The sequence below is a fragment of the Acipenser ruthenus genome, chromosome 1, assembly GCF_902713425.1.
Source record: "Acipenser ruthenus chromosome 1, fAciRut3.2 maternal haplotype, whole genome shotgun sequence".
NCBI lineage: Eukaryota > Metazoa > Chordata > Actinopteri > Acipenseriformes > Acipenseridae > Acipenser > Acipenser ruthenus.
The window spans coordinates 37,228,537-37,240,836 of record NC_081189.1 but is presented as its reverse complement, the minus strand read 5'-3'; the positions used below and the strand labels follow the sequence as shown (position 1 = coordinate 37,240,836).

Sequence of the window (12,300 nt, the reverse complement as noted above, 5' to 3'; positions counted from 1 at the left end):
CGGGTTGGCTTCTACACACAGCTCAGCCACTTTCAATATGCATCTGAGTCCAGTGTGACTGATCAATTACAACTTCACATTATGTCTCTCATTGCAATGACTCAGTGGATGTACAATAACAGGGATGGAAATAATACTCCCATTGTATAGCAGTTTGATCCATTCCTGGTTTTACTATGCATTTAATAAGACACACCAGGTTTTGTTACCTATACACGGGGCTAATAAAGCACACATTAAAACCTGGAATGGGTGAAACTGCAATAGGAGTCTTATTTCCATCCCTGAGTAAACAGTATGAAACGCATAGCTTTTCATCCAAGAACTAAACTTGTGACCCTGAACCCAACTGACATTTTTTCTTTTGTAATTCTGTAGCAATGTTAGTACAATTACTTAGTGTTTTCTATGTTTTTCTGTGTTAACACTAGAAAACCCAAGGCAGTCATTTTGACCATTTTTGGAATTTAAATTTAAATTGCAGTGCGTGTGTTTAAGATACAGAGCTGTGCTTTCCTGACTTTTCCTAAATATATGTACTAATTACCCTGACAAAGAAAGAATCACCTAGCTGCAAAAATTTGCGAGATAAAATACTGTCATACCTATTCCAACCAGGAGCGGTCAAATTGACAGATACATATAAAACATATTATAACAATTAAATGTTGCAGTATTATTTGTATTTATCAGTTGGGACTTGCCGCCATGTATTAAAGTTTGATTATATCAGTCTGCATTCCTCAAGTGAGTGGTCTTCTGACATTTCTATTGTTTCAATGAGCCTCCTGATAGCCCATCAATCAGCCTTGACAGCTCACAGCGCCAGGCTGTCGGTCTGCACTCTGGTTACTATACAAGTCACTCGGTTGTTCTAAGAAAGTCATTGTTACCCCAATACACATTGAAAATGGATTTCAGAAGACACAGGACTGCAAAGCAGTGTTTGGAATTACTGCAAATGTTACCAAACAATGATTCTGATGCAGCAGAGACGGACAATGACGAATCTGGCTCTGAAGCAGACTGGGTTTGTGAAGATGCAGCAGTGACACCGAGGGCGCAGGAGATCCCGTAGGAGAAGAAACAATCCTGTGGCAGCCCCTGTGAGGATGCCAGCTACTTCACCTGCATCAGCCCCTGCACCTGATCCAGCTGCTACTTCACCTGAGGCAGCTGCTTCTTCAGTGGTAGCGCCAGCACCACCTGGCACTCATGGCTGGTAATGATGGCACTGTTTGGAACACTATAAATCCTGGTGTTGATGCCACAGATAGAAGGGGTGAACATAATATTTTGAGGGAAGTTCCAAGGCCCACGGCATATGCAAAATGCAACACTGATGAGAGCACATTGATTGCTTTTCGACCTATTGATTGACATGCATACACTTCACCACATACAACGTTACACTGAAGGAGAAGCTCAACGACAACTACAAGATGATTCCTGGTCAATGCCCTTGGAGGAATTTGAAGCTTTCATTGCACTAGTATATGCCCGTGGAGCATTTGGTGCCAGAAGCCTGGGTTACTGTTGATAGCTGTGCCAAAAGCCCAAAGACAGTCTGTGGTAAGTGTACTGCATATTTTGAAAAGTGCAGGATCTGTGTGATTTGTGCCAGTACTCACTTTGTAAACGATTGAAAATGAAGCCCATTCTGTTCAAATGTTTGTTTATTCATGTCATTTAGATTATAGCATGTCTGTATATAAACACATAGCTTCGGTTGGTTTATGTGCTTTGTTATGTAGGCAATATAAACCCATTTATTTTTAATTGTTTTGATACTTATTTACATTGTTTCAGTTGTACAGTTTTGTATGTATATGATATACCTGCATATACACAAATTTATTTTCAAATATTTGTTTATTTCATTTTTTTTTTACCATTTTTGGAGGTTGTGCTTTATGTAATATGTCTGTATATGAACACATTTCTGTTCAAATGTCTGTTTATTTACAAAGTTTTTGTTGTGTAGATGCTTTACATGATGTTCCTGAATAAAACTATGACTTATATTCAATTGTTTGTCCTTTCATTATAATATTTATGTTGTTTTTAATACACCGGTCAAATTGACCGGTCACGGTTGTTCTATGTATGCCTATAAACGCGGTCGTTCTATAAGGTACTTTGACAAGCTGCTCTTCAGTTCTAGTTTTCTGCCATAACATATGAAATGTCGGCTAGAACAGTCAAAGCCTCTTTATATTAGTAAGCCCGCCAAAGCAGCAGGTCACTAGATGGCACAGACTTGCATATCTAAAAAGACATGTGCTGATCTAGCCTAAGTTATGTGTATCGATGACAGACTGCTAGAACTGATCTGATGAAAGCATCTTAGACTTAAAAAACAAAGTACTTAAGTAATTGCAAATATCATTTTCAGTTTAAAGAAAATATGAAAATGAAATATGAAGCTGCTTGCGGCTATCCACTCACATTCATTATTGCAAATATAACTTTATGGCGTCCATTTTTATTATCTAAACAGTCTCTGATATAACCCGCTGCTCCTTAGACTGCATTAATACTATTGTTGTTTTCTTCCAGAGAGGATTTGTTTTTACCCTCCTAATATGTCACTAAATATAATAAATGCAGTTGAACGAGGTCAACGGTAGAGCAGGTTTTATATATTATAAGGCATTAACTCTCAGACAACTTACACCATGCTTGGCCTTTTCCACTGCGTAGTCCTGGTGTTATGGTTGACATAATATGTCCGGCCCAGGTTATCAATCTTCTCCTCCCACCCAGGGGGCAGTGGGGGTAACTGCTGCTGGCGCTGCGAACCCACATCACTGGAGTCAGACTCTTCCCAGCCCTGATAACAGAAGGACAGAGAACATTTTTACAGAAGATTAAAAAAATGGGCCTTTGCATGATTGAAATTACTGTAGTAAAATCAGCCAGGAGACTTCTGAGGGTTACTGTGGTAAATTATTTCATGGGGGCATGGAGGCTAATACAAAGTTTGTGTCTTGAGTTTTTTTCTAATGTTTCTGTCAACATTGAATCATTTTAGATAAAAAGGTATAGTCGTATATGCCTTCTATATTTTCTTAGATTTGCATGTGCTTGATTATTGTGTTAATGCTTCAATACATAATGATCAGTAAACAAGTAATCCCATGGCAAATCAATACTTTTCAGCAAGACCATTCATTCATGAAAAGTTGTGGTTTGAACGACAGAACTGCTGAAGGCATTGGCTTTGCAATCCCCAAGGCAAGTAAGTATCCAACATCACCAATACATTCTACATCAAGATTATCCCTGCCAAGGGTATCAACAAGCCTTCACAGGCTTGGTCTCTTAGACTCTGACACTGTGCAATGTGTATTAGGTCACATTGATCTGCATTTTTTTTTGGTTTTAAAATCATATGATCGGGTTTACATCTGTACAGTAAATAACCAACCAAATGGCATCTCTCATACAATACTATGTCATCATAACCTGCATCCAAATAACTAGGAACACAATTTCATAACAAATTCCCATTTACAGGTTCATCTAAATCAGAATTGTGTGAGAACCATGAAAAAGTAGGACACTGACTCACTTTCAAAGTACACTGAAAGAAAATGTATAACAAATTGCCTACTTCACATGTAGTTTAATATAACCTCCAGCAGCCTAGACATCATGATATATATTACATAAATTGTCCAACTGGATGATATGCTCAACAGATAAACAGTGACAACTACTAAATAGAATCACTGGTTAATTGAATCAACACATATTGTAAAATGCAATTGCTTTGTGGTCTATGTGAATAAACTACTTTGGGCCTGATTTTGATGAAACAGGGCACAGTGCATTACGTTTGTGCTGGATTACGGCGCCTCCATGTTGTGATTTTAAAGGTAGTTTGAGCTTGGGGTTGCCAAAATTAATTTAGCACTGACCAATGACGTAAAAGGGAGTCAAAAGCTATTAGCAAATCAGAAGCAAGCGACATTCTCTTTAAGAAAATGATAGCCCTAGCGATTGCTTTTGCTGTGATTTAGATGAATGAAAAGCTGTTCTTTATTGCCATAGCACAATTTGTTAATCCGGTATTTAGAAATGTTTACATTCAGTGAATTTTTACATAAGTGATTGCAGTGTTTCATTATTTTCATAAAAATTCATTATTATTCTAGTACATACTTCCAGTCTTTGCAATATAGAGCTTTTTTGTGATTGATATCAGAACTGCGATTTGGAACATGGCTTCATAAACTTTAGTGCTGCTGAGAAAAATAAAGATTTGTGTGAATTGTTGTTTTTAAATACATAGGCCTACATCTCAAACTTAGTTTGACATTTTTTAAATTTATATATGCACTTATTACTTTGCTGTTTGTCTTCGGAATATCCACTATATGTTTAAAACCACAACACACAAAGTAAAGATGCCTTAAAAATATAAAATGATCTGGAATAAATGACTTCACAAAAGTATGAAATGTGGGCTTACATTATTTTGAACAGTTTTTATTATTAGAAACCTTACATTTTTTTAGATCAGCACTAAAGTTTATGAAGCCGATAAAAATCAATAATGGTACATTATAAACAGGTAACCTTTACTTCATTTTACGTTTAATTAAATTAATTACCAGTCAAAATGCACATACTAATATTTACTAGCACAGAATGATATACACACACACACACACACACACACACACACCCATATTAACTCTCCACAGTTAAATCAGTAAAATTATAATAACACATTTACCATTGTTTTGTATTGAAATGTTTCCTCATAAGAAATCCAAAAGTTATTTATAATCCAAAATATGTACAAAAGCAAACAGTAGCCTCTTCTTTAAGACTTCTTCCCGGTTAGATTGTAAAATACAAATGCCCTCATTAGGACGTAACCAGAAAATACAGTGTATGTATATTAAATAAAGTGCAAACCTGTGTTTGTGACAGTCTGTGTGAACAGTACATACAATTAATTACGTGATGTAATCCCCTCATCTGTGATGCAGTATAAATAAGCAGGGGGGAACTGAAAGGCTAAACATCACAGTTTGCAAAGCTACACTGTTTATTTTAGTTTAAAAAAGGAACACATAAATTAGAAGATTGTATGAAAAAAGTGTGTTCTCGCTCTCTCGCTCACTCCTTCTTCTTCACCACTTGCTATTGCATATACACAATTAGATTTGTCACCCCTTGATCTTACCCCAACATTTTGACAACTGTCATTTGCAAATAGCTTATACTGTTGTACATGTTTTACAAGCAAACACTTAATGTTCCCCTGGGAATAAAGAAGCTTGGCTTTCCTGGTTGTAACATTTTCAAGCTGCCCATTTTTCACAGTGTTCTCATTCTTTTATATTGCTTAGTTTATCACAATGAGACTACAATAACAGAAGACATAATAAAAAAATAGGATTGAATAGATCATAGCGCGTTGAGGTAATATGATCCAACTTTTAGAACATGGCTGTGTTTACATACTGTCATATCTCATATGACTGTATTTACAAAAGAAAAATGGAAACAGCTCCATTACTGTACCTCAGCTTCCTCTCTCTGTTCCCCATTTTCTTCTTCCTGACTCCCATTTTTTGGTAAGTAGGCCATTTTCAAGCGCAGGTATCCCTTCACCCTAGACTTGTGGCTGTAACAGTAAGTGATCGATTACAAAAATTGCAAAGGTTTAGGACAGAACACACACAAAACACACGTACTTCTCAGGAAATATTATTACGTTTTGAAATCTTTGTTTGAGCTTTTCATTTTTGTTGAATAGCTTATATTGTATGTGGCTGAACATTAGTTAGGTTAGTAGACTAACTGATCACTACATTATCACATTAATTCAATTGACCAACATCACTCATATGGTCTGTTTAGACCTCACAGATAGATACAGTAACTGGTATATTTTTGGATATGCTTAACAGGCAAATTACAAATGCCACACAGCTACTGTACATTCAAGGCTTCATAAAATACATAAAACATGTTTCTAAGCAAACTATAATATTGAGGCTCCATGCTGTGCTTTTGAGATCCTAGCATCCCTGAAGAGCTTGACTGGACTGGGCAGGGGAACATTATTGTTCAGCAGGCTGAAAATGAATGTTTTGTGGTGGTGTGTTTATTCCTTATTTTTATTGCAGACAGCTGTATTGGCAAGTGTGTAGGCGTAGTGTAGAGCTCAGTGGTTTGGCTCTCAAGACGCAGATGTATTTTCTTTAAAAAAAAGTTGGAAAAACCCTAAAAGGGTGTAGGGCCACAATGGCCAGCTAGAACAGTTCTGGTATGATGAGGAAGAAAGTTTAAATGGGTATTGGAGTGACATGTGCTTATTTATAAAATGACTTTCCACTCAAATTCCTTCAGGGTAGAAATATATGTTCTACATTGTTGCTCTTTTCCTGTCCTTCAATGGAATACTAAGACCTGGTCCATGCCAGCAAAACAAAGCCAAACAGCATTACAGAAACACCCGCCCCCTTACCACTCAGTAAACATATTAATAGCATGCATACAGCACTCACCTTCTTGGTCTAAGCAAAAAGTCTTTAAAAGTATATGGGCGCTCCATTGTCGGGTCCTCTGTCTATTTAAAACAGAAAAATAGTACTTTCTTGAACACTTAAACACACTGTTGACAGGGAAAACAGCAGAGCCAAATGCTGACAGTATACATTAAAACATTTATTGAATAAGTTACATACTATTTGATATGTCTTGCACATACAGTATATTGACTCACTTCTGATACATTTAGGCAAACAAACAACACCTGAAAGTGTTTTTCTTTGACATTTTGTTAAATAATCAGTTTTTAACTAAAGACATATTAAAGCTTTTAAAAGATACAGTGACAAAGTTAACACGTCATGCATTAAACCCTTTTCAAATACAAAATATTTGTTACAGAACTTCAGAACCACAATTAAGAGACGTAAAACTACAGCAGTGTTTGAGCAGCAATATTCTAGAATATTTGTACACTAGCTGTCAAGTGCCAGCAGATAACTTTGTTTAGCTCAAAACAACAACATTTACACCAACTCACCAACTGCTGATTCCAGACAGGTGATGTAAGTGACTGTGCATGTATATGTAGAATAACATAACAATCGACTTATCTCTATCAGCATTCTGTATACCAACAGACTGCCTTGTATATACTGATCGGACCAAAACATTTAACATTTTGGGTACATACAATCAAAAAAGAATACCCTAGATGCTAAGATGCAGATAAATCTTTGTTTTTTCCATGTGGTACACAATTGCGTATGAGCTAATTGTTTTTGGCACAGTCAATAATGTATCAAGGTCATGTGGTTCAGTTTTTTTTCATAACTTTGCTTGATGATGTTGCCCATAGTATTGTGTGGCGGGTTGGGGGGCTAATTTAGTGGCCACAACCTATAATTACATTTCTAAATGCATATTTTAATCATCTAAAATACATGTGTAAAGGGCCTCACAAAATAAAAACACAATTGGCCACGTCCCCTTTACTGAAGTCCACTTGGACCAGAATATATATTTTTTTTAAAACAATAAGAATTATTAAGGTTTTTTTATTTTTGAAATCATGTGCCCCAATCTTAATTTTGCCATTCATTATTTTGCTGAAAGACAAGAATCAATTTTGGTGCAGATACGAAAAGTTCCATGGCAGCAGTGTGGAGTAGTGGTTAGGGCTCTGGACTCTTGACCGGAGGGTCGAGGGTTCAATCCCCGGTCGGGGACACTGCTGTTGTACCCTTGAGCAAGGTACTTTACCTAGATTGCTCCAGTAAAAACCTAACTGTATTAATGGGTAATTGTATGTAAAAATAATGTGATATCTTCTAACAATTGTAAGTCGCCCTGGATAAGGGCGTCAGCTAAGAAATAAATCATAATAATAATAATAAATTAACAGAGTTTTTATATCCAAAAAACACTTACTGGCAAATGGTTAAGAGGCACATCAACCTGTCCCAGGAAGTCATCTCTCGTCTGAAAAAATATATAATAATAATAATAATAATAATAATAATAATAATAATAATAATACAGACATCTTTAAAGTGTTGGTGTTTTTCTTTTTTTTTTATAGAGAAAACTAAATGTATAAAAGACAGGAGTGCTTAAAAACCATCAACCCACTCCAAACAGAACAGTATGTGGTGTGCCTAGAAATATATACCATCAGTTGCAAAAAGAAAGATGTGAACATGTTGACAGCTTTCTCATCACAAGAAAAAAAGCACCAGCCTCCGATCCATAGAAAACAGAAAAACAAGAATTACAGCATAAACAAAAAAGGTAGAGGACAGCCCTAAATCACCAAAGCACAGCTCATGATTTGCCTCCTATTTTCTGATTGCAGGTTCAATTCTGACATGTTGATAGGGATTACCTGTCCACTGTTATACTGCTCATTCGTGGAGTGCTCATGAGAAATGTGCGCCTTTTTGCTGTGTGTAGCCACCTAAGGAACACAACCATTTTAGGGATGGAATGAACAGCTAAACAGTTGAATTATTGGAATGTACTCATGTTCATGCAGGTAGTTTGGCATCATAAAAAACTGCTTTCAATTTAAATACGATTTATATATATATATATATATATATATATATATATATATATATATATATATATATATATTATTCTTTAAATGTGATACTTAAAATAAGCTACAGTAGGTACATGAGGATCTGTTGCAATGTTTTACCTTCCAATCCACTTTATTTTGATGGTCATTTTTAAATACTTATCTAGCATTGGGAATGACAATGCAGAGCTGAAATTTCATGGGACAGTGTCCAGGTTTTTTTGTTTGTTTATTGTTTAACTTGCCCAACGTACTGCTTTACCAGTGGAAATATCATACAGTACATATAAATTAAATATTTAAGAGAAAACCTGTTCATTTTATTAGTAGAAACAGGTAGGTGTCCCGTAACCCACCATTTTCAGATTATTTTACAAATTAAAAAAGGCATGCTAGATAAAGTCTGCAAATAAAAGTCAAGGAAGCTGACTTGCATAGAGCCAACATAATATTTTACTTAAGCCTTGGACCAATAATCTCTGAGCTTGCTGTCAGTCTCCATTTCTTATGGAGATTTCTTTTTGTTGAGCCATTCAGGCATACAGCTGCATGAAGAGAATGCAGAAGCAGCCACTGTCACATGGTACTGAAAGCTTTGTTGACTTCCGTGGGAAACATAACACAGTATAATCTACTCTATTTTGATTTCAGCATATAGTGTTTGTACTGGCTTTTTATTGTAAATAGTGTAAATACAGGTTAAAATTACACAATCAGCTAACTATTGTAGTACACAGTTACCCCTCCCCGTACTTTTCTCAGAAATAAGACCTTGCTGACTAGCTTGTTTATTTACAATCCCCAAAGGTAGTTTTAGATGCAGGTTAACAGTCAAAACACCTACCCCCACCCTCAAACTTGCGAACTGTCACTATGTTTTTGGTACAGAGATAAGATATGCTCTTCAACATTTTTTCTATTTTAAATGGTAACAACTTTTTTTTAATATGTAAAACCAGATTTATAAATAATACAGGACACTACTTCTTTACGTTAAATATATGCATCACTTACTAAAAGATGCACTGTCAAATAATAGTTTACAATTTTACAGTAATATATAACATTTCCTGTCATCTGTTTATTGCAATTTTACAGTTTAAACTGTATATTCTCCGAAAGTAATCCTTGGCTATTAAGTCTGATTCTAGTCACAAACTGTAGTTTGCTGGGGGAGGAAACAACTAAGAAAAAAAGTATGTCAACAACATTACAGGATACATCCATTTTCAGTATGAGATTAAAGGCAGCAACCGTCTTAAAAATGTAAATAAATACAGTACAGTAAATAGATATAGTAGTCCCTCGCTAAACCGGACATGTCGGGAGGCAGACAGGTTGTCCAATATAACGATGCTTCTGGTTTATAAAAAAAACGTAGCCTAGTCTCCTTGTATTCATGTACTTCTTTAATTCTGTTCTTCCATTTATTTTCCGGGCTGTTCTTGGTGTCAGAATAACAGCTGTTTTTTTTTTTTCAGTGCATATCTTTGGACCATGCAATTCACAGTGATCTAGCGTCCCACTTAATTTGATGTTACTGGAGGACATACGATGTGTCCGGCATATCCGAATGTACAGTATAACAGTGTCTGTATTAGCGAGGGACTATTGTAAATAAATAAATAAATAAATAAATAAATAAATAAATAAATAAATAAATAAAACAAACCCATTTTTAAATTAAACCTGTCAGGCAGCACAGCAGCACACCTTCTGCAGGGAACCAGATTTTAAAAGATATCTTATTGTCTCTCGTTCCCCAACATTGAACATCTAACAGCTACATCTCCTGAAGGAAAATGAAAGGTATTCTAAGAGCTGCAAATTCTATCTACACGTGTCTCCTGGTTCAACAGCATGTGCTGGCCTACTCACTGGGGAACACCTTCAGTCACATTCCCGACTGGCAGTAGAACTCACATAGTGAAACCGGCAATTACAAAGAGCTAAGCAATGCTTTCCTTAAAATGTCAAAGGGCACTTGAATAAATTCTTTACCGTAATGTATATGTTTATTTCAGCGATTCACGAATTGCATGGTTTATACATGTATTTAAACTATATCAGATTTGTACACTGCAAATCTGATAACAGTACAATATAAATACTATATATTTTAAAAGTAATGTGGGAGATGTCCAGGACTGGTAAGCACAATGTCAGCTTTGAAAATAAACACGATTATACAGTAGACTGGTTTGGTATAACAGTCTCATCTCCGGACCATTACAGTACCTACCAAAGTAGTCTGTAGTCACTTATTATTCCTTAAGTGTTGCGTTTTACTGCTTAATTCAATACCCAACATCATAAATGCATATCGCTAACAGCCAGTTTACCTAGTCAGCCTCTGCAACATTCCAATCATTTTAAGATATCCAATAAAATAAATTACAAAGGGAATGGGAGGCTATTTTCCCATCCAAATACATGGTATTCATTTTCCGACTTGGCAGAAAAAGTCTGCAGGAAAAAAGCAGTCCTGAAATCTTTCTTGGTGCTTAAGAGAAAAATATTATGACAGAGACAAAAGAATGTTTCCATAAACAGCTGTGCCTTAATTAAACAGTTTTGAAAAAGGAAGCGGTTATGCAGCTATGCAGTATGAACTGTTGTTGTAATTAAAACAAAGTAGACAGCCTCCCTTCTGAGGGTTTAAAGCAGTACAGTAATTGCCGCACCATGCTCTGCAGCACATTCTTTAAGAATAATTAGCAGGCAAGCCTATGTCGGAAGATGCAGAAATCCGTTGGTCGATATCCCATGGCAGGCTTCCTGTCTTTGCACTTTGCCTTGCCTTTGCAGTTTTATAAAACTGTGATGTTTATGCTCAGATGGAGCTTAAATGACACACTGGGTGCAGCAGCAAGGGCAATGCAACAAAGTTCCTCATGCTGTTAAGAAGGGAGGGAATTCAGAAGCATAAAGGAATAGTTCCATTCATTCTGTCCAGGATTTACTCTCAACCCAACTATCTCACTGACAGTTGGAAGCAGTTTCCCTGCCCTTTTCCAATTCACAACACAGTACTAAAAAACAGAGTATATACTATCTGTCAATCCTGTCTAGTACTGTATTGTATGTGAGGTTGTATCTCCTGTCGTAAACCAGCCACTCATAAAATAACCTTTTTCACTTCTAAAGGGTTATTGACCAAAATAACCAGCACATCTTTAACTGACACATATTGACCTTGTGCTGAAGATATTAGGACCCCACATAACATTCCTCTAGGAAGAATACAATACATTAATGTGGAATAGGATAGCTATCCTTAATTGGCGATTAAAGTCTTTGGTTTTGTTTAAGCAAGGTAACACATCACCTAGTCGGCCCAAAAAAGAAGCAATATCCCTTTTGTTTGAGTAATAGCTATAGCAGAGGTCACACAATGTCATTGAACTTTAAGACACAGAGACCACTTTCACCTATTTTTTTGTTGTTGTTATTGTAAGCACTACAGTCAGATTAAATTTACAGACAAAAGGTGCTAGGCTTTACTTTAGCTAAACCAAACAAAAGGTGGCAGCACAGCTAAAAACACAATACTGGAGTTTAAATGTAGGAAGGAAAACACATATAAACAAGCTGGATTATCCTTATTTTACTGTATTTGGAAAATGTAAGGTAATCCACTTATTTATTTTTTTATTTATTTTTTGTTTATTTCATCAAGCTACTTAATCCAGAAGTTCAGATGT

At 35.9% G+C, this 12,300-nt stretch overlaps 1 protein-coding gene across 15 annotated transcripts in view; it reads right to left on the bottom strand.

The window, feature by feature from the left end:
• Positions 1-12,300, bottom strand: part of LOC131696598 (E3 ubiquitin-protein ligase NEDD4-like) — a 158,186-nt gene that overhangs the window by 30,672 nt on the left and 115,214 nt on the right. For 14 of the 15 annotated variants that reach the window (XM_059024635.1, XM_059024639.1, XM_059024645.1 and 11 more), the window contains 4 exons: positions 7,945-7,995; positions 6,531-6,592; positions 5,542-5,644; positions 2,676-2,833 (listed from right to left, as the gene is read on the bottom strand). In XM_059024635.1, coding sequence (XP_058880618.1) covers positions 2,676-2,833; positions 5,542-5,644; positions 6,531-6,592; positions 7,945-7,995 — 374 coding nt within the window. Of the gene's footprint in view, positions 1-2,675; positions 2,834-5,541; positions 5,645-6,530; positions 6,593-7,944; positions 7,996-8,398; positions 8,471-12,300 lie in introns of all 15 variants that reach the window. The other variant, XM_059024633.1, reaches the window with a different exon arrangement.